The 26,823-nt window shown below is 62.9% G+C and overlaps 1 protein-coding gene across 2 annotated transcripts; it reads left to right on the top strand.

Annotated features, from left to right (window-relative positions):
- Positions 1-1,683: 1,683 nt before the first annotated feature.
- ARHGEF16 (Rho guanine nucleotide exchange factor 16) lies at positions 1,684-26,823 on the top strand. Of its 2 annotated transcripts, none has more exons than XM_003891005.4 (15): positions 1,684-1,917; positions 9,911-10,517; positions 12,773-12,818; positions 13,867-14,036; positions 15,621-15,677; positions 16,195-16,355; positions 19,269-19,421; positions 19,584-19,713; positions 20,915-20,989; positions 21,512-21,604; positions 23,534-23,685; positions 24,088-24,276; positions 25,194-25,267; positions 25,490-25,591; positions 26,151-26,823. In XM_003891005.4, exons 2-15 carry the CDS (start codon positions 9,930-9,932, stop codon positions 26,288-26,290), a joined length of 2,130 nt encoding a protein of 709 aa, XP_003891054.2. In that variant the 5' UTR covers positions 1,684-1,917; positions 9,911-9,929; the 3' UTR covers positions 26,291-26,823. The 2 variants fall into 2 exon arrangements, with proteins under 2 accessions (XP_003891054.2, XP_009214421.2); XM_009216157.4 differs by having other exon boundaries at positions 1,753-1,952.

A 26,823-nucleotide genomic window follows, 5' to 3' on the forward strand; every position in this document is an offset into this window, starting at 1 on the left:
ATCATCAGGCCCTCATTTACAGCGGAGGTGACAGAGGCACAGAGAGGTCCTGCCACCAGCTCAGGTGACATCCCCAGCAAAGGGACTGTCCTAAGCACATGCTGAGTGGCCTTCAGGAGCCAGCAGGACATGGAGAGACAGAGCCAGACCCAAGGTGGCTGGACGGGCCGAGCAGGGCCTGGACAGAAGGTGTGGGGTTGGGGGTAACTCGGAGGCAGCTTCTGAAAGAGGGTTTTACAGGAAAGCACTCAGTGGGAATCGGGAACCTGGGTCCCACTGAGTGGCCTGATGCAAGGCTTCCGTCCCCCCACGGGGCCTCAGTGACCCCACCGCACCTCAGTCCCCTCAAGGATCAAGGCTCCGGGTCACCCCAGCTCCCTCCGGCAAGCTGGGCCTTGTAGGTGCAGTACCCATCATGGACTCTGGAGGGCAGCAGCCACCTGCCTTTTCCAGGAGCTGCCTGGAAGTGGAACCTCCCCGCAGACGGCTCCAGGTGGAGGCTGCCGCCCACAGGGGTCAGCTCTTAGCTCCTCCCTCATTCCGCCCCCTGGAGGACGGATGGCCCTTGGGACCCATCCCTGAGGCCAGCTTGTGCCCTGCCCAGGTGGCACCTGACACCCAGGCAGCCCCTGCCGCAGGGCAGACACTGGGGGACTAGTGGGTGGGGCGACCAGTGCAGAAGGAGAAGGGCAGGCAGTCCCTCTAACCATGACACCTGAGAAAATGCCAAGTTACAGCCCCAGAGCCTGCGGTGTCTCCTCACCCCGCAACTGGATCTCAGGGCTGCCCGGCCCAGGGAGGCAGGTCCTGGGAGGGAGGACGGTCAGTGCCTCTGGCTGGCACACAGGTGCCCGGCCCACGCCCCGAGGCCTGGGGTCAGTGAGGGGACGCCAGTGGAAGCTGATCCAAAGCCCAGTGTGGATGTTCACACGGAAGCCTTTGGCAACAGGCCTTTCCTGAAAAGGGGATGAGGAAGGCAGGTCAGAAGTGGGTCTGAGCCCTGGGACCTCAGGTCACATTCCTGAATGGCCAGGCCCAAGCTTGGGAGGCTTGGCCCAGCCCCCAGCCCCTCCCACAGCACCAGGGAGCCTGATTCCTGAACCCCCAGCTGGGGGGCCCTCCCTCACCTTCACACTCGTTCCCAGCAGGCGGAGCAAGGAAAGGCCAGGCTCGGAGTCCAGGCTCAGCCGTGTGCACGCTGGCGAGAGCCTTCCTTTCCAGGACTCGGTCCTTCTCTGTGAAATGGGGATGACCGCCACTCAACCACACCAAGAAGGTGGCCAGAGTGCTTTGCGCCCTCTTGGCTGTCTTTGGCCGCTTGGCTTCCAAGAATCCAGAGGGCCAGGGCCGGGCCTTTCTACAGCCAACATCGGTCCCCGCAAGGCTGGTCTCCTTCCCCGAAGGCTTCCTGGAGGAGGCGGTGGAGCGGGGCCTGGAAGGACAGTGACGCAGGAGGGAGCCGAGCCGCTCCGGCCCCACGTCTGGCAGGCGACGCCCGGGCCGGCCTCGAGGGGGCGTGGGCGCGGGGAGGGAAGGCGCAGGCACCGGGCGGCGGCGGCTCGGAGAGAATCGAGAGGCGCGATCCAGTCCGGGCGATCACGTGGGCTCCAGCCGGCCCAGGTGGGGCTGTGACCTGTGACGCAGGCGGCGCCGCCACAGGTGCCCGGGACGCGCCCCGCCCCCTCCCCGACCCTCCCCGCCCGAGCCCTCGGACCCGGAGCCGCCCCGCCCGCGCAGCGCCCACCTGCGGGGCCGCAGCCGCCGCCCTCCAGCCAGACAGCGCAGGAAGTGCAGGAGCCGCCCCGGGCCGGACCGCGCGGCCGCAGGAGCGAGGCGGCTGCAGGATAGGAGGGGATCCGGCGCTGGAAGCTGCACCGTCCGCGCGCCGCCCCTCCGTCCCTCCGCCCTGCGGCGCAGGTGAGAGCCTGGGGGACAGGTGAGCCGGGAGACAGGTGAGCCGGGGCTCGGGGGAGCCGGGGGAGGTGGGTAAGCCCGGGGGAGGCGCCGGGAACCCGGGGCGCCTTTCCTCCCCTCGCTTTTCCTGCAAGCCCCGCCCCGGGGGCCGTAACAACTTCGCGACCCTCCCGTGCCTCCGCCGGGGCGGGAGGGGCGGGGTTCGCGGGCTAAGCCGCCCCCAGGCACCCCCTGTTTGCCCCTGCACGCTCGCTCGCTCGCTGCCCGCTCTCGACCCCCAGTGGCCGCTTCCTCTTCCTAAAGGAAAACTTGCATGCAACCGGAACCTGGGTTCCGATTTGAGCGCGGAGGACGCTGGAAGCCCCAGAGAGTTTGAAAGTGCATGGGGTGGGGGGCAGAACAGAACGACCCTCCCGGGAGCTCGTTGGGGAATCTGACGCCCAAACCTGCTTTGGTCCCAAAAGTTCAGAAAAGCTCCAAGAAGGAAGAACCCAACACCCAAGACAAACCCAGACCACACGCCCCTCCCCCACCCCGTGGACTTGGTGGGCGGTGGCAGGGAGGGACCTGCTTTGTCTCCCCTGAGAAGGGAGGCAGGGAGGGGGAGGGGGGCGTCCCACCTACCAGGGAGCCGTGGCGGCTTGTCTTGCCTGCTCAGCCTCTTTCTGCGTCTGTGAAATGGGAACAGGCTCCCTTTTGAGGTTTGAGTAGGTGGGGGGACCGAGGGAGTGGCAGTGATGGCAGGTCTTGGTGGCCTCTGCATCTAACCTGAATCGAGGCCTGAATCTTCTCTGTGTCTCTGAGGGGAACAGTCTAGACGTGCACCACCTAACATGGGGGCCTAGGGGGTGTGTGTGGGCCTGGCTTGGACCAGCAACAGGGTCCAGGTGCTGTGCGTGGCTGCAGGCCCTGACACCTCCGTGGCATAGTTCCCAGGTGTGCCCATCACATCCTGGCTCTTTGTGAACTAAGCAGCTCTCGGGTCCTCAGTCTCCTCATCTGTAAAATGGGACTAGTAGGAGTGTTGAGGAGTTAGAAGATGTTGACCCGCAAGTGGCCAGGCAGACGTGGTCCCTGCTGTGCGATGCCCACGGCCAGCAGAGGGGAACAGGATGAAAGGTACTGTCCAGAGCAGGAGCTGTGGGCTGAAGGTGGGCACTCCCCACCCACCCAGTCCTGCTGGAAGGGAGGTGTCTTGGGGGCTTCCTGGAAGAAGTAAGTCACCTGTACCAAAGTCACCTGGAGGGTGGGATGGGCCCTCTCCCCTCCCCCAACCTGGACACTGGGGAGAAACCCTTGCTGGGGGTGCCTCCCTGAGGGCGCTGGCTCTCCAGGGGCCGTCTCTGACCCATAGGACCACCCTATGTGGGAAGCACTTTCCACCTACACATGAGGAAACCGAGGCACAGAAGTGAAGCAGTGAGAAGCGGCGTGCCGGGGTCCCCACAGCTCACATGTGGAGTGCGGGTCCCCATCCTGAGGATGGCCATCTGTGTTCACGTTGTGATCCAGGTGCAGGCGCTCCCGGCGAGTTTGGGTCTGAGTTTTAGTTTTGGTTTCCGGATGGATCTGGGCTGCTCCTGTCCTTAGCGCAGGGGACCGTCTGTCTGGAGCAGTGTCCTTATTTCTAGTGACTCCCTGGCCGGGGCCAGAACCCCCACTGCCCCCCCGTCCCCGTTTGGGGACAGCCATCCAGGTCAGGACAGGGCCTGGCCAGCAGTCCCACCCAGGCAGGCCACGTTCCCTCTGCACCTGGTTGGGTGGCAGGGGACCTATCCCCCGCGTAGGCACCTGTCAGAGGCAGGCTGTGATTCCCACCCTTTGGGGGAACCCCGTGAGTGGCAACAGAGCCAGGGACAGTGCCTGGGTTTATGGGACGTCTCATTCAGAGCCGGAGCTGGGGAGTGACTGGAATACGCTTTGGGCTGAGCTGGCTACGTCCAGGTGGGAGGGCCAGATGCACTTCCCCGCCCCCACATGCAGGGTGGCTCTCTGCTTAGCTGCCCAGGGTTTCCCCACCGCAGCCCTAGGGGCCTTGATCCAGATAACAGGTCTCTCCAGCAGCCTTGCCGACCGGTAGCCAGGACTCCTGACTACCAGCAGTGTCTCCAGACGTTGCCAAATGTGCCCTGGGGGACAAAACTGCCCCAGTGCAGGCCGCAGAGCTGAACCTCTGGCCACCTTGCAAACGGAGCTGGCTGATGTGTGCTGCATGATTTACAAAACCAAGTCCTCCTCCAGATTATGTGACTGAGTCAAGTTTGGCTGGGCAGAATTACCGGAGTACAAGGGCATCATTGTGGCTTGAGTTTGCATGCACTGAGGTTGGATGGACAGGTGCTAGAGAGGCCACGCCGCACTGGGCCAAGTGGGGTTAGCCAGACCTAGAGGCCAGGGTAGGAGGGACAGAAATGCCCGAGGGTGGGACCACATGAAGCTGGAGGCCCGTGCAGCGTCCTAACTGGAGGGGCAGCAAACTTGGGCAATTAGGTCCTGGTGGCCATGAAAGCAGCTGTGCTCAGAGCCCCAGGCCTCAGCTGGGACACTGTACTGCTGTGGGGATGTAGGAGGGATGGGGCTGGCACCCACTAGAGTCACTAGAAGCCCATCTCTCCGGAAGAATGAGGGGGCAGGAGGGCGGGACTGCAGAGCGGCCCACCCGACCAAGGCTGGGTCTGAGATCCGGCAGATCAGCCAAGGCCAAGTGCAGACAGGAACGGACAGGCTGGGCAGGGGCCCCTGAGACTGGCCAGAGACCACGGATTCCACCTACTCACCTCTGCTACACGCCTCCTCCTGCACAAGTCCCTCATGCCCTGTAACTATATGCGTCATGGATACCAGGGTCGGGTATTTAGTGGTCAAGGGAAAAGAGACAGCTCTGGGTCCCAGGGCTCAGCCATGGGAGGTCCTTTCCAGCCCACCCTGAGCAGAAGCAGCAGGAAGTCACCCCAAAAGTGGCACAGACAGGCCTGGAACCTCTGTGGGCTGCCCTGGCCCAGCCTCTGCTCACTTTGAGTAAAGTCCCCTTGCAAGCTGGTTCTTGGCACGGAACACCAGGGCCTCTCTGGGAAGACACAGAATCAAGGTAAGGAGACCAGGGCAGAGCACGTGCCGAGGCACGCATTTGCTTTTTAGTGCCGGAACTGAGCCCGACTGTTTGTGGGGACACGAACAGGAAACTGTCCCTGCCCTGCAAGGGCTCACACACATGGGGAGACAGGAAAGACAGACAGACAGCCTGCGGCTCCCTCTGCCCTGTGCGTGCTTGAAGGAGCTTTCCTGGCAGCCCCCACTCAGCAAGTCAGGGCTGCCTTTACCGGGCAGCAGGTCTGCCACTGGCCCACGAGGCTGCTGCAGGGAATCTGACCGACCTCTGTGGCACTGTAGCCCGGACAGCATGGCCAGCTGCTGAAAGGAGTCTGAGCTCTCAGCCCCTCCCCTTCACTGGCTCCAGGCACCAGGAGCAGACCAGCATCTCAGTGAGGAGATGGAGAGAGACCACTGCAGAAACCAGCCGGCATTCAGGAGAGACTTCAGGATACGGACCTGGCGTGGGGCTGGGGGTCCCAGAGGGCCCTCCCGGTGAGACACCTGTGCTCAGGGTGTGTGCACCTGGGCCTCCCACCAGCATAAGGCCTCTCTCCTCAATAGAAGCAGAAGCAATCAACCACCAGCAGCAGATGTTTGAGGAAAGCCCTGTGCCTGAGAGACAGAGGCCAGCAGAGGCGGAGACGGGAGGAAGTGTGGGGTGGGGGCACAGCTCCAGCAGCCCATAACAGAAAGAAAGAAACTCCCTCCAAAGAAAATGTAATCCTTCCTCTCTAAGATAATAGAAGATGTTACACCCATAAAACAAGAGCAGGATGCCAGGAATGAAGAGCAGAGGGCTCTTTGACGATAATGAAAATGACAAGACCATGGGGCAGATGAGAAGATCAAGTAGAGAAAACCTCACACAGAGAACAAAGTAGGGGAGGGAAGGGAAGGAATTAGGAGAAAACGCCAGAGCTTAATACTCATTAGTGGGTATTCCAAAAAGAGAAACCAGAATGGAAGAAATAATATGAAAATCCGTGCAGCCCTGAAGACAAGAGTGACCGCATGGGGAGTTCTACCCAGTGCCTGGCTCAGTGAATGAATGTGGACCCTACAGAGGCACATCAGCACAACAGCCAGAGCTCCCAGCCTCCAGCAAGTGCCCCAGACCCTCAGTGGGGCCAGGGAGAACCACACACCGGTCATGATACGAGGAAGAGATCGGGGCATTGGGGCCCTTCCCCAGCAACTCTGAAGATGAGGGAAGGGCCCTTCCCAACTCTGGGAGAAAACCATCTACAGTGGGAACACTCGTCTCCTCGCCACCAGTCAGGGGAGAGGAAGAAACAAGACATTTTCAGGCGTCCAAAAGATGCCTCCCATGTGACTTCCGGGTTCAGTGCCTGGGGATGTGCTTCAGCACAGTGAGGGCCCGGAGTGGGTGACAGGGGACTGGGGGCCAAGCCTCCCGCCCCAGAAGCGGCAGAGGAGGTCCTGGGATCCGCCCAGGGTGAGGCCCAGAGCACCAGGCCCTCTGGAGAGGAAGGATAGGGGGTGTCTGGGAAAAACACAGAGCTGGCCTGCCAAGCGTATAGAATATATTCTCAAGAAGCACATGGCAGAGACGCCAGAACACTCAGGGAAAATTTAACTGGGGAAAACCAGGCCAGTGGAATGAGAGAAAATCATGATTAACAAGAGGTGGGCAAGGCCTTACTCTGCCCCGGGGCTTAGCACCTTGTGCCGGCACAGACATCGTGTGATGGGGCCGGCTGTGATGGAGTCCTCGTCCAAGAGGCAAGGAGCGGGTAGGGATGCCCATAGGCGGGGGTCACTGAGAGCAGGCTGTGCCTTTTTCTGGGAAAAGCTGAGGAGCCCAGAGCGGTGGCCTCTGGGGAATCCAGGCAGCGTGGAGGAGGGGACGCTGGGCTTTCATGCTAAGTCTTTGGTGCTCGTTGACTTTTGAAACGGTGTCTGTGTCTTCACAGTTCTTTAGAAAAACTGAAAAACAGAAGGCAACGGGTGCGGGTGCCTGCCAGGGCCACAGCTCTGGGTTCCAGCGCCCCTGCCCACACCTCTAGGGCTCTCTGTTAGACCTGTGGGTGTGGCTGCCTCACTGGGAGCGGAGGTCACACCCAGCAATGGCTCTGGCTCTGGCTCGCCTGACAGGTTCCCGTTTGGGCGCCTTCTGGCAGTGGAGCAGACTTTGCCCTCTCTTGGGACAGCCGCCGCCAGCCAGGGAGTGCTGCTGGCCAGGGCCAGGACACTGTCTCAGAGGACGTGGTCAGGGACCGTCAGGCCTGGGCAGTCTGGCCCCATTAGGGAGGAGGAAGGCCTCTATGAGAGCCGGAGGCTGAGACAGTGCAGGCTGGGGCCTCTGTGTTTGGGGGCTGTGGGGTCTTGGGGACATTTGTTTGGTGGGAGACCGGGCACAGTGACGATGTGGGCATGTCAACCCACGTCAGATGCCCCCCAGGTAAAGAAATCACGTTTAGAATAAAAGGACTGCAGGACCGTAGGCCGCCTACACTGGCTGCCCGCTGGAGTGCGTTCTGCTTGGCGTGTAGACAGAAGCCTAAAAGAAACAGACTTCTCGGCCAGGCCTGGGTAAAACTGTGAGCGGGTGATCCTGGGATGGTGCAGACCAGCGCCGGGTCAGTGTCATGGACACCAGCCCCGGGGGAGGCCTGCTGTGTCTGCCGCTGTCCTCGGCCGGTGATTCAGAATGTCCTGAGGAATGCACCCTCCCAGCCAGCGTGGGGGCCGCCCCTCCCTAGGGCCTGGGAGGCTCAGCCGCACGTGCCTTCCTGGGATGCTTTTAGCAGAGAATGTATGTCCTGGGAGAGTTTGGTGGCTCCTGGGGCTGAGCAGGGACAGTGCGGTCTCCCGGGTGCCCTGCGGGTGCTCCAAAGGTGCGAATTCAGGTCAGTTGTGTGGCTGACTGTAGGCAACCTCCCTGTAGGAGGTGACTTGGAGCGAGTGACCCAGCCTTGTTTTCCCATCAGAAAAATCAGTTTCCACCCCGGAGAGACTCCGGTCGTTTTCACGTGTGTGACGTTCTGGGCGTATAGGAGGCGTACTGAGTGGTGGCTCTTCCTGTTTTTGTTTTTATGTTTTAAAAGGGAAAGAATGAAAGCAGTGAGTTTTCTCCATGTTGTTACCTTTGAACCCTCAAAGCTCCCTGAGCATAGGGAACGTGAACTTGCCTTTGATTCAGCAAGGCTTGGTCACCGCAACGTGGATGTAGGCCTCACACCGGCCAGGCCTGTTACACACTTTGCACACTTTACACTTACTGCAGTACCTTCAGGAGGTGGGCCTTGCTCTTATCGTGCCCATTTTACAGATTTTGAAACTGAGGCACAGAGAGGCAGCGTCACTTGACCACGTGCCTCGGTCAGGGCTGCCCCCTGACACGTGTGGGGAGCCCCTGAACAGCAGACGGGAAAGCTGGGAGGCCTGGGAGACCAGACCCTCAGAACCCATTGCTCAGTGGCCTGAGGGTTGCAAGCAGCCTGGGGCGTGAAAGCTTGCTGTGGGCCTGACCGCTGTGGCAAGCAATGTGCTGTCACTCAGGAGGTGATGTGTAGCCACAAAAGCCCCGCGAAGTGCCTGGAAACCTCCAGGCCCGGCTCCTGCAGGCCGTGTCGGCTGGGGGCTCTGCACATCTCGGTCACACGGGGTCCAGGCCACTGGGGCTCTGCCTGGCCACACGAGCTCATAGTCATGGCACCCAGGGAAGGTGCAGAGGCAGGTCGAGAGCTGGCTCTCCACATTCCTACCTGGCGGGGACACGTGTCCCAAAGTCAGTCACAGGACTGTGCCATTCCCAAGGGGCAGAAGGGCAGCCCTGCCTTGGGTCTGGAAGGAGGAAAGTGAGAAACAGGAAACAGCAGTGTCGGGGCAGCGCTGCCAGCCCCGGACCATGAAGAGAACAGTGGGGTAGAGATGGGCTGGGGGGCACGTGCTGCCGGGAGGAACAGGCAGGAGGGTGGTGGGGGTGGGACAGCCCACGGGGTGTGGCGATCGGGCTACAGAGATGTCTGCAGGTCAGCTCCCGCCCTGCACTGGGTGGTGTACGTGGGACTGTGGGCTGCCACCCCTGCCGCCACCATACCTGCCCAGTGGCCAGGTGTCATACCAGACTCTCAGGCTGGTGCCTGGTGGGACTCCTGAAACCAGAATTGTCAGCTTTATGCCCAGTTCAGAAATGTGGAAAAATGCCAGCGTGTTGCCTGGTGTGTGGAAATGTTCCATGGACAGTCCGCCACAGTCATGTCCCTGCGTGGCTGAGAGAGGGGAATCACAGAGGCCTGGGCTCGGGCTGGGAGCATGTGGGCAAATGTGCCTGACCCCCACCAGCAGAGCCTGGCTCGGGCGTCTGGAAGGCCCCAGTGAGGCAGAGGCTGTGGTCACTGCCACTGTGGCTGATGCTGACCTCAAGAAGCCCCCAGCGCAGCACCAGCACCCTCGTGTTCACCACAAGGAAGTGGTTCCAGGAGGCTGCCTGGCTGCCAGGTGTGAGCCAGGAGTCCAGGCCAGGTCTGCAGGGTTCCAGGGCCCTGCACCTGAGCTGCCCCACCTGCCTCCCGGCTCAGGAATGTGTCCTCAGCGCGTGCTGCCCGTCAGAGGAAGCAGTGCGGCCTCCCAGCCTCCGAGGTCCAGCCTCCCCCCATAAGCTGTGCCCACCTGGTCCCTCGGAGCTCAGAGAACCAGTGCCTGCCTAATCCCGTCCTGTGCCCAGCCTCCGGCGTCAGACGTGGCTGGCTCCCGGTGGTTAGGGCTGGCTGTGCCGCTGACCCACTCTGCTCCTGGCTGCATTGCTGTGCTTGCACGCTGTGTCCTGGGAGCTGTACTGGGGCCCCGGCCAGGCATACTCGAAAGAGCAGGGGGGCGGACACCTGAGGGGGCAGGGGAGAGCAGCCTCACAACACCCTCACTTCTGCCCTTTCCCCAGGAGCCCACAGCCACCCAGCATGTCCCAGCGGCACTCAGACAGGTCCTTGGAGGAGAAGCTTCTGGAACACCGCTTCCACTCGGAGCTCCGGCTGGATACCAGTGGGAACCCAGCCTCTGGGCTCCCGATGGTCCGTGGCTCCCTGCGTGTTAGGGACAATGCCGTCTTCCAGCCCGAGGTCCCGGCACCCCCACAGCCTCGGTCCCCAGGGCACGAGGAGCCGCGGCCCATCGTCCTGAGCACAGAGAGCCCGGCGGCCCTCAAGCTGGGCACCCAGCAGCTGATCCCCAAGAGCCTGGCCGTGGCCAGCAGGGCGAAGACCCCAGCCCGCCACCAGAGCTTCGGGGCGGCTGTACTTAGCAGGGAGGCCGCCCGGCGGGACCCTAAGCTCCTCCCAGCCCCCAGCTTCTCTCTGGACGACATGGACATGGACAAGGACCCTGGGGGCATGCTGAGGCGGAACCTGCGGAACCAATCCTACCGGGCGGCCATAAAGGGCCTGGGGAAGCCAGGTGGCCAGGGGGACGCCATCCCGCTAAGCCCTAAGCTCCAGGCTCTGGCCGAGGAACCCAGCCAGCCTCACACTCGGAACCCAGCCAAAAACAAGGTAGGGGCCTGCCCACGTGGACCGCGGGGAGGGTGCTGCTAGGCAGAGGGGTGGCCTGGCCGTCTCCACCACTGTCATCTTCTGCATCGTGGCAGCTGCCGTTAGTAAGCACCTGCTGCATGAGGACTCTCAATTGGTTTATTCCAGTTCAGCCCAATCTGTGAGTGTGAAGATCCCACCTTACAGACGAGGCAGCAGAGGCTCAGAAAGGTCGAGGGTTCTACCCAGGCCCCAGACTCTGGTGTCCCCGCTCCCAGCCTTGCTGGAGGGCAGATCCCTGGAAGGGCCCAGTCCCTGTTTCCAAGCCCCAGACAGGAGCCAGCCTGCCTGGATGACAGGGTTCAGGGTGACCTTGCTGCAGTGACTGGCCTGGGCTCCATCTGCCCCAACAGCTCCGGACAGGGACTCAGGCGGGGCAGCCGTGCGGTGGCCTCAGGCTCGGGAGAAGTGTGCACGTTCCCGCTGTACACAGAGCCTGCTTCCCTGCCTGCTGGCGGTGGCTCTAGGTCTGGGGCATGGTGGCGGCAGACCCTTCGCTGGGCAGGGTGTAGCCTGGCTGCATGTGTCACTAGGGCCCAGGGGACAGAGCGTCCTGCTGGGGTTCCTGGGCCCAGTGTCCCTCATCCTCAGAGTCACCATCCGTTGAGGCTGGGGGTCAGGGCTTCATTTCAGGCAGCCCTGGAGCTGGGAGCTGTGTTCAGGGAGAGTGGCATGGCACCTGAACACCCCCCCAGCCAAGACTGGGACTCTGGCCACCCTGCTTGGTCTCTTTAGCTGGTGGGTCTGGGCTCAGGCAGGGCTGGGGTAGGGGAGGCGAGCTGCCCTGGAACCACCTATCAGGAGGCCCTGGCAGCCCTGGGCACCCTCAGGAATGCAGAGCAGATGCAGGGCTGGTCCCAGGGCCACCCTTCTTGTTGGACGCCTTCCTCAGACGTGTTGGAAAACAGGCCCTAAGCATATGGGCTGCCTCAGTGAAGGACGAGGGTAGGGGCAGGTGCCGTGTGACCCAGGCGAGTTCCTGAACCTTCCTGAGCCTTGGCTTCCCCATGTGGGAGCCAAGATCATAGCCGTCCTCTGGGCGTCCTCTGGACAGTGTCCACGGAAGGCACGTGCCAGAGTGTCTTCTTCACTGGTTGCCGTCACAGCTGCCTCCTGGAAGGGCCCCAGCACTCTCTGCACCCACAAGGACTAGGCCCACGGGGCTCATTCTTTCATTGACTGTTGATTTCATGCAGTCAGCAGACACTTCCTGGGCACCTGCCACATGCTTGGTGCTGGGGTTCCAAAGTGAGCCCAGGGGCATGGGCCTGGTCCTCAGAGGGCCACCAGGGCAGGGAGAATGCCGAGGGCTGGGCTGAGGGCAGCTTGGGGTTCCTGGGAGCACAGAGTAGGGGGCTCCCCGTGGCCTTGGGTCAGGGTAGGGTCCCAGAGGAAGGAGGGTTAGGGTAGAGGCAGACAGGAGGAGAGGACGGGGTCGAGGGGTGGGGGAGGCAACAGCTCCAGCCAGACCTGGAGGTGAAAAGGGGGCTGGGGGAGCCCTTGAGGTGGGGTGCGGGGCATGGGGCTGAGGGTGCCAGGCCAGGTGCAGCTGGGAGCGCCACACGCTCCCAACCAGTAAGGGGAGTTTACAGGCCCCAACTCGTTCCGAGAAACCAGCCCCTTTCCTTCCGGGAACCGGCACACCTGTGGCGTCAGCAAAGTGTGGTGTCCCAGCCAAGGAGGGTGGGCTCCGAGCCGGGCACCTGAGCCTGGGGGCTTCCCAGGAGCCGGGTCCCTCCCATCACTTCTGCCATCCCGGCCTCCTGCTGGGGCCCCCAGGCCCATGCTTGGGGCTAGACACTGACTGACCAGTCCCTGCTCACCTGCCCCACCAGGTCCTGGTCCCCAGGGGACTGTGTCCTGCCCCACTGTCCCTTCACAGCCCTCTCCCCACTGTACCTGCCCTGCCACCGGCTTCCCTCCAGTCCTGCTCGAAACTCTCCTGAGCATCCCTTCGCGTTGAGTTCAACCCTTCCTGCTCCTCCAAGCAGCCCTCCTGGACCTGACAACCCTCAGTCACCTGTCCTGCCTGCTCTGAGCCCTCCTCCCACCTGTCCTAGCCTCTGCTTGGCAGCCCTGAGGCCCTTTGGAGCTGACATCTCTTGGGCACAGCTTTGCGTGTGGAGCCGTGAGGTCTCTGGGGTCCCGAGGCAGAATCGCTGTGGGCCACACCTGCCTCGGCTGACAGCTGCGCTTTCTGTGTCTCTTTTGTGCAGAAGACGCTGGGGCGGAAACGTGGGCACAAGGGCTCCTTCAAGGACGGTGAGTGTGGCTTTGGGAGGCACCGCGGGCTGGGCTGGGCTCCAGTTGAAGCTGGACTCACTGGGGCACCTTGGGGTTCGGGTGGGCCTTGGTTTGGTGTCTCGGGGTCACCAAAGCTGTTTGACGGGATCCTTCCAGAGGCTGAGGTCCTGAGGTCCCAGTGGCTGGTCTCACCATGTAGCCCTGATGAGTCTAGAAAGGTCTAGAAAGTTCCCTTGGACTCTATTCAATGTGCTCTGAAGGGCAGGGCACAGACAGAGCCCCCAGTCTTGCCCTGAACACCCCATATGTGTACTGGGCCCAGCCTACAGTGGCCATGTTGGGGGACTAAGGCCAGATCAGAGGGTGCCGGCCCCACGCCGTGGGCTCTGCCCGGACTCTTCGAGGCTGAAGGGCAGCCGTGTATTGGGGCCTCCAGCAGGGGTGGCAGTGGTGCACACTCAGCCTGCTGGGGGGAGATGAGAACATCCCACGGGGAGGTTGACATAGGGAGGTGCCTGCCACCTGGGTCAAAGTGCACAGGGGTGTAGAGATCGGAGGCAGTGAGGCCTGGGGAGGGCTAAGGCCTCAAGTGCCCAGCTCCAGACCTGAGGCCCCAAGACACAGTGGCGCCCTCCATCCCCCAGAAGCTTTGTGGATAGGGACGGGCCCAGGAGGGGGCACCCAGGCCTCCTCTACAGAAATCTCTGGGAAGTGTCCCCAGGAGGCAGCAGCGATGCCCCGTGTCTCAGGGTAAGGCTGGTTGGGGGCTGCTGTGAGGGTTTGGAGGTGCCCTGAGCCGGGACCAGCCCATTTCAGGTGGGGCTTGTGGCATAGAAGAGGTCTTGGGACTGGCGCCCAGCCTGGGGCAGTCCCCTCCCAAAGCCTCCCTCTCCCATACAGCCGTGAGAGCCTGTGGGCGCTAGAGGACCCACCTGCGAGGGCCTGTGCTGCCTCATGTCATCATGGGCTCTGAGATGCCCTTGGGAGGGCTCAGCCGGCAAGTTCCAGGGAGGCACAGCCTTTTCCAATCCCCCAGGGCCACAGGTCACCCTCCTTCTCTCTCTAGACCCCCAGCTCTACCAGGAGATCCAGGAGCGGGGCCTGAACACCAGCCAGGAGTCTGATGATGACATCCTTGATGAGTCCTCCAGCCCCGAGGGAGCCCGGAAGATGGACACCACCATTGTGGTCAAGAGCTACCGGCCTGCCCAGATCACCTGGAGCCAGCTCCCGGAGGTAGCGCCGGAGGGTGGGTGAGGCTGCCCCACAGAGACAGGCAGGCAGAAGCCACAGGGGTCCCCCCACTGTTCTTCCCCGAGCCCAGGTGGCTGGTCCCCAGCAGCAGCCCAGTCCTCCCAGGGAGGATGGGCAGCCTTCCCAGAAGCCCCTCGGCTGTGGGTGGTGGACCTGGGAGTCTCCCTCCTGTGCCCTCAGAGTCGCCCTGCCCATGCAGGGCCCTGCCATTGTGCGTGCAAGGGCCGGCCCTGCTCAGACTGCCCTGCAGGGAGCTGCGGGCACCATGAGTCCCTTCCCAGGGCCCCCGCCCCAGGAGAGAGCTAAGGGGTCTGCGTAGGGAGACAGCTGGGACGGGAGGGGCCGGGGCTTGGAGCTGAGGCCAGGGCCAAGCCACTCCTTCACTTTCCGTATCTGAAACGGGGGGCCCGTCTCTGCCCTACGGGGGTCTCAGTGGAGAGCGTGGCCTGGCAGTGGTCCCTGTGCTTGGGGGAGGTGACTGTTTCTACCCCAGGTGGACCAGCATGTGACCCGCGCCCTGAGGCCCGAGGGAGGGGACCATGTGGCCGTGGGCGTGGCGGGAAGCAGGGAGGGCGGGCCCCCACCTGTGATACAATGGGGCTCCTTGTTCGCCATCCAGAGGGGCTGGTACTGCACCCGCCCACCACACTCCATGGTGCTGCGTACCCCGGGACCCCGGCCAGGGCAGGCCCAGTGTGGGGTGAGGGCAGGCAGCGGGCAGCCTCCCCACAGACAGAAAGGTCTGGAAGTGCAGTCTTACTCCCCTGCTGGGAGCTGGGGGCGTGTGGTCTCCCTCTGTCTGGGATAGTGTCCAGTACCGCACCCTGGTAACTGCCAGAGATTCTGACCCTGCATAGGAAGGAGGCACTGGCTTGGGGAATGGAGGACTCACCCGTGGCCCAGGCGCTGTGGGAGGCCTTTCTGCCCGGCCCAGTGAGGAGCAGAGCACGAATCAGGGTGGCCTGAGTCCTGCAGAGGGGAGAGGGGACCCCCGGGCAGTGTAGCAGCCCCGCTGGTCCTGACGCGCTCCACCAAGCGAGCCACGCTCCCGCCAAGGCGACCCGCCAGCTGTGGGCCCCAAGGAGGAGGGAGCCCGGGCGGGCACAGCGTCACCCATACCTTCCAGGCAGGGCACTGACTCGCCTCGCCCAGGTGGGGTCTGAGTCACAGTCCTGCCCTCCACACTTCCTCCCTGGGTGGGCTCCACGCCTCTCCGTCTGCCAGGAAGGTCTTCGGGACAAGATCTCCCATCCTCTGGCCTTTCCCTCTGGATGCCCCATGCTCTTTCTGGGCTGCTCTGGGGCTCTTTGGCTGGGCGGGGGTGGGGGCGGCTGCCCTGAGGAGGGTCCACAGAGAGGAAGATGACGGGGATAGACCCTGGGCAGGACAGGCCTACTCCAGGATCGGACCTCCCTGAGCCGTGTGAGGTGGCTGTGGGTGCTCTGCCCGGGCCCCCGCCTCTGCTGGCCATGTTGGCCCTGGTCCATCAGGAGAGGAAAGAAGGGAGACTTTGGCGCAGGCTTCCAGGATGTGTGACCTGCAGCTCTTGGGCCTGTGTCCCCCCAGGTGGTGGAATTGGGCATCCTGGACCAGCTCTCCACTGAGGAGCGGAAGAGGCAGGAGGTAAAAGGGCCCTGAGCGGGAGGGGAGGGCCCTGGGCGGGAAGGCTGTCCCCCATGGCCTGGGCCATGCAACACCTGGGGAGGGGCAGCAGCCACAGTGGTGCCACCCGGCCATCCCTCTGCGGCCACCTCCAGTGCCAGGCCCCGTCACACTCACCAGCGCCTCACACAGGCCCGGGCTGTGCCTCCACCTGCACCAGGCCCTCACAGAGCCCCTTCGCGCCACCGAGTGAATCCTCGGAGTCCAGGGGCCGCCATCTCCCCCTTCTCTGACGAGGACGGAGGGTGGCTGCCCAGCTTCATGCGGCTCATCAGGCACCCAGCCAGGGGCACCCAGGGACGTCGGGCTGGCGTCTCCAGGCTGGCCATCCTGACGGTCCCATCCAGGGGTCTGTCCGGGGCTCCTGTCCCCACCGGCCCCTGCCACCTGGGGCATGTCCTCCTGTTCCGAGAATTGGCCACCGAGGCACGCCCGTGTCCAGCGTCACTGTGGGGCTCACCCAGGCCCCTCTCCGCAGGCCATGTTCGAGATCCTCACGTCGGAGTTCTCCTACCAGCACAGCCTGAGCGTCCTGGTGGAGGAGTTCCTGCAGTCCAAGGAGCTGCGGGCGACCGTGACGCAGATGGAGCACCACCACCTCTTCTCCAACATCCTGGATGTCCTGGGTGCCAGTCAGAGGTGAGGCCACGCCACAGCCTTCGCACAGGGTCCTCTGCCGGGAAGCTGCCTCTCCCCATGGGCACCGCACCGTCGGCAGCAGGCCCTGGGGAGCCTGAGCTGCACCTTGATGGGGATGGTTTAGGGCAGCTGCTGGCTCCCATGGAGTGTGATGACCTCTGATGGTCCTTGAGGCCACCAAGAGCTGGCCCCAGGGCCAGGCTGAGCACTGGGGCTGTAGCATCCGGGTTGTTCGTAAGATGTGGAGCACTTCCCAGGGGTCCAGCCCTGCCCCACTGCCAAGCACCATCCCACCAGGACGCCCAGCCACAGAGGGCTGTGTGACCCAGGCAGCGGTGGCCACAAGCTGCTCACCTGTAGGCAGGAAGCCTCTAGTTGCAGCTCTGGGTCATGTTCCACCCAAAGGTGTCTGGTGGCTGGACCTGAGCTCTGGTTGCAGGGCCTAGAGGTGGAGGAAAGGCCGGACATGCAGCTGCAGCCATGCACAGGGGTGTGCGTGGGGGGGGGGGGGGGGGGGGGGGGGGATGGGTGGGGGGGGGTGTGTGCATGGTCAGGGGTGTGTGTGAGTGGGCTGGCCCCGAGGCCTGGAGGGTGACTCGGGAGCATCCAGCACCCGGATGTGTATGCGTGGGTGTATGTGGGCAGGGGTGTGTGTGCATGGGCAGGGGTGTGTGCACGGGTGTCTGTGCATTGGTGTGTGTGTGGACAGGTGTGTGTGCGTGGGCAGGTGTGTGTGTGCGTGGGTGTGCATGGTGTGTGCATGGGTGTGTCGGGGTAGGGGTGTGTATGCATGGTTGTGTGTGTGCGGGTGTGTGCATGTATGTATGTGTGTGGACAGGTGTGTGCACGGGCAGGGGTGTGTGTGCGTGGGCAAGGGTGTATATGCATGGGTGTGTGTGCATGTGTATGCATGGTCAGGGGTATGAGTGGGTAGGGGTGTGTGTGTCTGGACAGGGGTCTCTGTGCCTGGCCGGGGTGTGTGTGCGTGGGCAGGGGCCTGTGTGCATGGGCAGGGGTGTGTGTGGTCTCAACCCTGTGCTGCTCCCTATATACAGGTGGACTCTGGAGCATCATTCGGTCTCCTGAGCCTCAGCCTCAATGCTAACTTGAGGGGCGGTGCCTCTGGCCCCCTCATGGGCTTGGGTGGTGCTGGGAGATGATTAGGGGCCTGTAGTGCCTGGCACGGGGCTGCTCCAACAGTGGTGGCTGCTGGCACATTCTTATATCAGCCACGCCCCTGGCGAGTCCCACCCATCTGCTGCCTGTGGGGTGCCCTTGCGGAACTTTGGGGCCCTGAGGGTGGGCGGGGAGCCGCCTTGTCCCTGTAGACAGGGGCTTCCTGTAGAGCTCCAGGGACCAGCTATGGCAAACTCCCAAACTCTGACTCATCTGTGGGTTGGGGTTAGGGGAGGGGGAGGGGGAGGGGGTCTGTGATAGAGGCTGCCCCTCCCCCAGCTCTGCCCCCAGCCATGCAGGCTCTGTGTCCTCCAGTCCCCTCTGCCTCAGGCAGCTGTGTGTTTGCCTCTGACCTCCTGGGGCTTTAGATTGCTGCCCCAGGGCAGGAAGCTTCGGCCTCCTCCCCCAGCTGGGTCCCCGACAGCTCCTGGCATTCACAGTGAACTCTCTGGGAAATCATCGCTATTTGGGGTCGGCGGCTGGTGGGCAGCTCTCCCGGACCTTTCTCAGAACCTGCAGTCTCCCATGTGAGCTGCTGACCGGCCTGGCCGGCCTCGGCACCCACGCGTGTCGTGGCCCTGCTCATCCAGCAGCCGAGGCCTCCTGTGGCCTCCTGGGTCCTCATCCACGGGGACTGCGGCTCCATCTCCTGGGGCTTCTCTAGAGTAAGCAGCTCTCAGGACGCTCTCCCTGCAGGAAGCATGGCTCCTGCGTGGGTGGCAGGCCCAGTCAGGCCTAGTGAGCAGGGGGAGGAGGGACTGCCGCCCACCTCCACGCTGGGCAAGGGAGTCCTCCGAAGGACAGAGCTCTTGGGGTGGGAGGACCTCCTGTGGCAGGGGCCTGGAGACATGGATGTGGTCTCAGGTTGGGTGCTCTGAGGGTCTGTGGGATGGACAAGGCTCCGGCCACCGCCTTACACACCAAGTGAACATCGTGGGTTCAGCCAAGCCCAACCTTGGTGGCTCTGGCTGCCCATGGCGGCAGAACCCCGGCAGCCCTGGCCTAGCTCTCACCAAGTGTTAACTCCCTTCGTCCTGATCACCCCGGGCCGAGGCGTGGGTCACGGAGGAGGTCAGAGTCTGCCAAGAGCCCACACCTGGCCCCCCTGGCCTTGACTGTTCACTCAGGACGGGGTGAGGGACCCAGTGAAAGTCAACCGACAGTTCGCGAACCCAGCTAGGAGCTCGACCAGCAGAGCTGCCTGGGATTGGGGACTCATCCTTGGAGGGGGTGGCCCCAGGCATCGCCCCTCTTTGTGACCCAGAGGCTGGCTCTTGTGCCTGTCCCCTGAGTTTCCGTCCTTGAGTTTCTTCCCAGGGGCAGGCAGGTGCAGCAGTGGGGGCCCGGGCCTGTGTGGAGGCCCAGTCATTTTAGCTGGAAGGAGCTTGAAGGGCAAAGGGCACCAACTGGACAGGGCACCAGGACAGGAGGTCCAAACGGGTCCACCTTTGGAGACAGCCCCTGGGGCTGCCCCTGGACAACAGAGGGACAGTGCCAGTGCGTGGGATCGTGGCGGGGGGCTCTGTGACCACTTCCCACCTGCCCTCCCTGCTGTCCTGCATCCCAGGTCCGGGTCCCGCCCCGAGTGCTTGCTGCTTGCTGACTCTGGGAGCTGAGCTCAGCTCCTGCCACGTATGTGTATGTGTGAGTGTGTGTGATATGCACGTCTGTGTGTGTGCACACATGGGGCCCGACCACCAGACCCGTGGCACCCTCTTCACCCCTTCTTGCCTTCAGGTTCTTCGAGGACCTGGAGCAGCGGCACAAGGCCCAGGTACTGGTCGAGGACATCAGTGACATCCTGGAGGAGCACGCCGAGAAGCACTTCCACCCCTACATCGCCTACTGCTCCAACGAGGTCTACCAGCAGCGCACGCTGCAGAAGCTGATGTGAGTGGGCGGCCCTGAGGCCCAGAGGGTAGCTCGGGGGTGTCCTGCACCCTGGTCTCCCAAAGCACATTCCTGCTCCCAGCCCGGCTTCTGCAGGTGCTGCCTGATTTGGGTACAGGCCGGCCATGCAGAGCCTGGAAGGACAGCCTTGTCCTCTTGCAGAAGCAGCAACGCCGCCTTCCGAGAGGTCCTGAGAGAGATTGAGAGGCGGCCAGCATGCGGGGGCCTGCCCGTGCTCTCCTTCCTGATCCTCCCCATGCAGCGGGTGACCCGGCTGCCCCTCCTGACGGATGTGAGTCCACGGCCTGGGGCTGGGGCTGGGCACACTGTCCTGGGGTCCCACTGCTGGAGCCCCCGCTTGATTACCCTTTTGTGACCTTCTCCTCCAGGCTTGGCCTATGATATTTTAATAGTTATGATCCTAAGATGGCTTTAATAACCGGGATAACTTTGTGGTCGCCACCACCCACAGACTTCACTGTGCCGGGAGCTGTTCCAGCCCTTGGCGAATTTGTGTTCACTTACTCAATGGTTCATGAGGTTTAGGCACACTGTCGAGCTGGAACTGGCGTCACCCAGAGCCCTGCTGAGCCTCCTCCCAGCCCCCGCCCCACCAGTCCTCCTAGACGTGGTAGCCCTGTCCCCAGCACCTTCTCTCCCCGTTCTGTGGATGCAGAGAGGGCCTCAGAGGGGCTCAGCAGCGTGGGCTGTGTGTGTGGGATGCCACAGGGCAGAGGACGCATGACGGTAAAAGATGTACACACAGACGCACACATGTATATACAGTGCACATGTACTCATGTATATGTGTGCCCATGTGTACACAATGCATGTGTATCAATGCACACCAATACACACATGCCTGCACACATGTGCACACACTGCATTGCACATATACATGCATGCACATGTGCGCACAGTGCACACACACGTTTGTATACGTGCACACACAGGCACTACACACACATGCACCCAGTGCACACATACACATGTGGATGCATACACATGCAGGCACACATGCACGCACACAGTACACAGGCATAGTCACACGTGTGCGTGCTGCCCGTACACACAGCCCCACACATGGCAGGACTGAGCTAAGCTCCCTGAGGCTACACATGGCAGGACTGCCCAAGCCAAACAGAACCTCAAATTCCTGGGGGCCCCAGGGATGTGCAGAAATGGGGGTGCCAGGGGGCCTCCACTGACGATTCCCCAGGTTGGATGGAGAGGATGGAGATGGCCAAGAACGGGAAGGGAAGGGTTCCAGGCAGGGGTGCTAGCTCTTGTTCCCACTCAACCTGGCCTGAGGACCTGGCAGAGCTCCAGGTGGTGCAGAGGCCGTTCAGGGGCTGGTGGTGGGGCCCTGCAGGAGCCCTCTGGGGGCAGCTCTTGACCACCCTGCAGCCCCACCCAGGGTCTGGTGTTGGTGGGAGCCTCCACACGTGGGATGCCAGAGGGAACTTTGTGTCCCGTGTCTTTTGTTCATCCAGACGCTCTGCCTCAAGACCCAAGGCCACTCCGAGAGGTACAAGGCCGCCAGCCGCGCACTGAAGGCTATCAGCAAGGTAAGATGGGGCCTGGCCCCAGTCCCGCCCAAGTCCTGTACCCTGACCCTGTCCCCACCCCACCCTACCTGGTGGCATAGGGCTGGCTCCCCCTACCTTCCAGGGCAGCGAGGGTTCTCAGATTATCCATCCCAAGCCTTTCACAGCACTGACAAGGAAACTGAGGCCCAGAGGTTCTCAGATTATCCATCCCAAGCCTTTCACAGCGCTGACAGGGAAACTGAGGCCCAGAGGTTCTCAGATTATCCATCCCAAGCCTTTCACAGCGCTGACAAGGAAACTGAGGCCCAGAGGTTCTCAGATTATCCATCCCAAGCCTTTCACAGCACTGACAAGGAAACTGAGGCCCAGAGCCAGTGGAACTCTCACACAGTTGATGAGCCTATGGCACAGCTGGTCCAGGGCAGGCACTGTGGGCAGCCAGGGGCTGGCTGGGCAGGAGTCCTGGGCACACTGTGGAACGTGTGGGCTGTGCCAGGGCCCTGCAGCACCAGCCCCTCACACGGGGACCATGCCCTGCAGCTGGTGAGGCAGTGCAACAAGGGGGCCCACAGGATGGAGCGCATGGAGCAGATGTACACGCTGCACACACAGCTGGACTGCAGCAAGGTCAAGGTAGGTGGCCCCGGACATCAGGCAACTCAGGCCACTTCCCACTTGGCCCGCCCTGCTGGCCTGCGTGTGAGGTCACACCCCTGAGCCTGAGGGCTGGAGAGTGGGTGCCTGCCCTCATGAGGCCTGGGGGCTGGGCCTCCTAGGGCTGGTGCCTTTGGTCTCTCCAGGCCTCAGTCTCCCCATCTAGGAGTGTCCCTTGTGTCCCCTCCCCTACTCCCACTGGGTGGGCCTCTGTGGCCCTTGCTCCATCCCCAGGACTGCACGGGCAAAGGGCAGACCCCAGGCCCTGAGTGACCAAGCGGAGGGGCCAACAGGAGTGGCCCTGTCAGTGTGCTTGACCGGGGCCAGGGTCAGGCGCTGGGCAGGGCCTGAGGACAGAGGGGAGGCGACAGGGTGATTTCAGGGCCGGCCCAGATCTCATGTTTCCCAGTGAGGCCCGGATTCTGGGTAGGGTGAAATATTTCCAGCCCAGGTCCCAACAGCCCTAGTCCCTGTCACAAATGGACGGGCTCGACCTCTCCCTCCAGAGCCCACCACCCACAATCCCACACACTGGTCCCGTCCTCTGTTGTCCCAGGACAGCCCAGGGCCCCTCCCACAAGGCGGGCCCAGGTGGGTCTCCTGTCCTGGTGCTCCCTCCAGTGGGTGCCCTTCAGAGGGGAGCAAGGGTGACAGGTTAGCCAGCCCCGTGTCACACACCCCGAAAGCAAGGGTACAGGGCAGCTCGGGAGGGCTCCGGGTGGGTCAGGTCGCTGCCTGAGCAGGCGCGGAGGGCGGTGACTTCGCGCCACTGTTGCCGAGCCCACACCCGTGCAGGCCTCACACTTCTCTCCCTGATCCTAGAACATCTGCCCCTGCCAGAGCAAGGACCCCCTCCCAGGCCTGGCCCACCCCCGAGTGGGGCTCTCACCCCACGTGGGTCTTGTGCTGGTCTGGGAAACGGCCAGGGAGAAGGCTCATCCAGGAGGGAGGGTGGTGGCACAGGCCAGGAGTAGCTCCCAGGGCAGTGCCTGGGCAATCGGCAATAAGAGAGCGGGCGGTTTTTATTCTGATTGTCGCAGCATTACTTTGCAGATCTCGATTTCGGTGAGGAACGACTTCGATTATCTCGACAGGTTTATGATCCGAGCCGTCTTTACTACGACTTCATTTCTTTCAGGAGTACTTTCGCTTACCACTGGCCACCTTATTGCCTTTATAAGGCGACTTTATCCTTTGATTATGACGATCTCGAGCCGCTTTATGACTACGACTTTGCCTTCTCGAGACGACGACGACTTCGGATTGCTTCAGGCTACGACTTTCGCTTTATCATCGTCACGATTGCCCTTTGTACGATTCCATCATGACACCTTTGCATACCACCCCATGCCCCTCAAGGCTGCCACCCTCCACTGCGATGCCCACCCCACACAGCCCACCCCCACTACCCCTGCACTGCTCACCCCCTGGCCTTTGCCATCTCTGCCCCCCACTGACTCCAGCAACTCAGCACCAGGCATCGGGGGTATTCTGTGGCTCAGGAGCCAGGAAAGGCTCTAGACATGGAGCGTGGCCATCACGGAGGGGCCTGCCCCTGCCAACCGTCCCTCGGGGCTGAGCGGGCCCTTGTGCCCAGGAGGCCCAGCGTCTGCATAATCGCCATGGAGCCCTCCCACCACAGAGGAGTGAGGTGTGCATGGAGGCTTCCCCAGCACTGGCCTTTGGGTCCTGGCTTGGGTGAAATGTTCAGTGGTCACCCAGCCCTGGGCTGTCGGGCAGGATCTGGTCCAGGGCCTGGCGCACCTTGATTTGAGGCCTGGACACATTGTGCCGCTTTCCTCTATCCAACCCCTACTGGGGACAGTCCAGAGGCAGGGGTCACTCCGACCCGGTGCTGTGTGTCCTTGACCCCCTGGGGACCTGCTCATCCTGGCTTTGTCCCCCCAGTCCCTCCCACTGATCTCCGCCTCCCGGTGGCTGCTGAAGCGTGGGGAGCTGTTCTTAGTGGAAGAAACTGGACTTTTTCGAAAAATCGCCAGCCGGCCAACGTGCTACCTGTTCCTGTTCAACGATGTCCTGGTTGTGACCAAGAAGAAGAGGTGGCACTAGGGCAGGAGGGTGTGGGGAGCCCCGCTCCGTGGACACTGGGCCGCTGGCCCTGGGGCAGGACGTTGCGGGAGTTGGCCCTGGGCCCCTCTGACCTCAGAGCTGGGGCACGGCTTCCACTTGGGACATGCTCTGTGTGACACTCGGAGGCAGGTGGTGCTCGCTGTGCAGCCTCTGGCCTCCTGCAGACTAGGGTCTGCCTGTGCCAGCCACGAGGAGGACTCGAAAGCTGTGGCCTCTGCTCTGTGGGATGGGGGAACTCTTGGAGCCTGTCCTCCGTGGCTGCCTCCCCACCACTGCAGGGGAGCCGGGTGGGACCTGGCCGGGAGCCCAGCAGGCACCGGGTAGGAGCTGGGTGGGACGGTCCCACCAACTGACTGTCTGTGTCCCCACAGCGAGGAGAGCTACGTGGTCCAGGACTACGCCCAGATGAACCACATCCAGGTGGAGAAGATAGAGCCGTCTGAGCTCCCTCTGCCCGGGGGCGGCAACCGCAGCTCCTCCGTGCCCTATGCCTTCCAAGTGACCCTGCTTCGCAACAGTGAGGGCCGCCAGGAGCAGCTCCTGCTCTCCTCAGACTCTGCGTAAGGGGCTCCCGGGAGGGTGGTTCCCAGGCCCCAGACACATTAGCTCCACGGGGACCGGGTTGTCTGCCTGCCTCGCTCACTGTTCCACGGCTGGCTCTGAACACCCACCGTGCACCTGGCCCTGCCGTAGGTGCCGAGGTAGAGCCGGGGACAGAACAGAAACGGCCTTGTCCTCGTGGCGTTTATGTTCCCGGGAGGGGACGCACCAACAGTTGGGCCACCAGGAGTGGGAACAAGAAAGGAAACAAGGTGGGGGGTGGGGTGCGGGGGGTGCCGTGAGGAAGGCTCAGCCCACGTGAGCAGAGGGAGGTGGGGCCGGAGGCTGGGATTGCTCAGCAGAGGTGGAGCCGTGCCAAAGCCCCGAGGCAGGAGAGCCCTGGGCCCTGAGGGCACAGCTGCAGGCGAACCGCAGTGCTGCTGGGGTGCAGCGAGCCTGGCCAGTGGGGGCCAGTTCGGACAGCAGGGTGGTCCTGGCGCTTGAAATGGAGTGGGCAGTGATGGGGTCTCTGCAGGTCCCCTGTGGAAGGCAGGCACGCAGGTGCGCCAGTCTCCATATTCCCTCTCAGCTCCTCTTGACCGAGGACAGCTCTGGGCCCTATTTCCAAACAAGGATGCTGGGGCTGAGTCTGCCACAGCAAATGGAGGGGCAGGGAGCTAGGACCCAGTGCCAGGAAACGGGGTGGTCTCGGGTCCAGCAGGCTGGGGTCTGGGTGTGTGGCTGCTACCCCACTCTGTGAGCTGGGGCTGGGGTGACTTGAGGGTTAGCCTGCCTGACAGTCTGCCCAGCCACTCCTGCCCACCCCCACCACCCATCTTCTTGCCATGGACCCCCATGGGTGGCTGTCAGAAGTCAGGGAACATCAGAGGGGCGGGATCGGTCTCCAGGCCTGACTCATGCTGTCTCTGGCCCCCAGGAGTGACCGGGCACGGTGGATCGTGGCTCTCACACACAGTGAGAGACAGTGGCAGGGCCTCTCCAACAAAGGAGGTGAGTGCGGGCTGGGGGCCTGCGGGGCTGGCCCTCTGCCACGGCTGGGCACTTTGGCCCCCACTGTAGCCCAAGGGAGCCTGGCACCTGGCCTTGTGGTGGGGTCCAGCAGTCGGGAGGTGGGGTACCCCAGCCCCAGGGGTGTGTCTGCTGGAGGCCGTCGGGGAGTGGAGGCTGGCCCTCGCCTCCTGATAGCCCTGTGATGGCCACTGCCCTACCCAGACCTGCCCCAGGTGGAGATCACCAAGGCCTTCTTTGCGAAGCAGGCAGACGAGGTCACACTGCAGCAGGCGGACGTGGTCCTGGTTCTGCAGCAGGAGGACGGTGAGTATGGGCGTGTTGGGCACAGATGGGCAGGCACGGACAGGCGGGCGTGAGTCACCATCCAACCTGGCCAGGCCAGGCCCAGAGCATGCCGGGCTGCAAGCTGCCCATGCGCTTCCAGCCTGCCTCACCCTCCCTCGAGGGCTTCCTCAAAGGGAACACTCCCACATCCCCGAGCCCCAAAATCCATGAACCCAAAAACGAGACCATGGTCACTGTGTCCCATGTGGGGAGGAGGAGGTGTCTCTGCCCTCCCAGGGAATCCCCGCTCAGCCGGCCCAGCACGAGCCTGCAGAGGGCAGGCAGGGCACCTCCTCATGCCGGGCAGAGCTGTGTGGGGTGTGCTCAGCCCAGCACCCTTCTCAGTGGCGAGCACCAGAGCAGGGGCCGGGTGCCTGGTGACCGTGAGCAAGGCCTCGGCAGCTGTCTGCTCTGAGGCAAGAGCGGGTGGTCAGTTTTAGGAGAAGCCTGGCCCTGGCGTGCTCATGCACAGCAGCTCAGAGGGGCCAGGGGACCCATGGCCTTCCTCTCACCTCCCTCCCACCCCATCCGTGTTCAGGGTGGCTCTACGGCGAGAGGCTCCGGGACGGAGAGACAGGCTGGTTCCCCGAGGACTTTGCCCGCTTCATCACCAGCCGTGTGGCCGTGGAGGGCAATGTCCGCAGGATGGAGCGTCTGCGGGTGGAGACAGATGTGTAGCCTTGGTGAGGCCAGCCGGCAGCAGCACAGCCTGTCCCCTGATCAGCAAGTGGCCGTGCCTGGCTACAGAGAGTGTGAGGGGCTTGTCTCAAGGACCCAGCATGGTTCCCTGGGGCTTCCCAAGACCCTGTGACTATGGTGCCAGGCTCCGGACACTTCACAGAAGGAAGATCACATGTCCCTCGAGAGGCACCCCTAGTCAAGCTCGAGGGGGCCACGCTGTGTCCCAAGGAGCCCAGCCTAGTCCCATTGGCTGGCTGGGCCTCTCTCAGCTGCTGGGCCCCACCACCTCCCCGCTGCACCCACGGGGCAACTCCACCCAGACTGATGGGCACAGGGGCCACCATTAGCGATTACTGGGGACAATGTGAGGTCTCCTCCTATGCCCTTCCTACCCCCACGTGGGACAGGAAGGACCCTGAGTTCCCAGGAGTGTCCCACGTTCTAAGAGGGGGACTGGCCGGAGGGAGGGGACCCGGCAGGGAGATTTCGGTTTTGAGGTTTCTAAATACATTAAAGTTATTTCTTAAGAA

The sequence above is a fragment of the Papio anubis genome, chromosome 1 (genome assembly GCF_008728515.1).
Source record: "Papio anubis isolate 15944 chromosome 1, Panubis1.0, whole genome shotgun sequence".
NCBI classification, from domain to species: domain Eukaryota; kingdom Metazoa; phylum Chordata; class Mammalia; order Primates; family Cercopithecidae; genus Papio; species Papio anubis.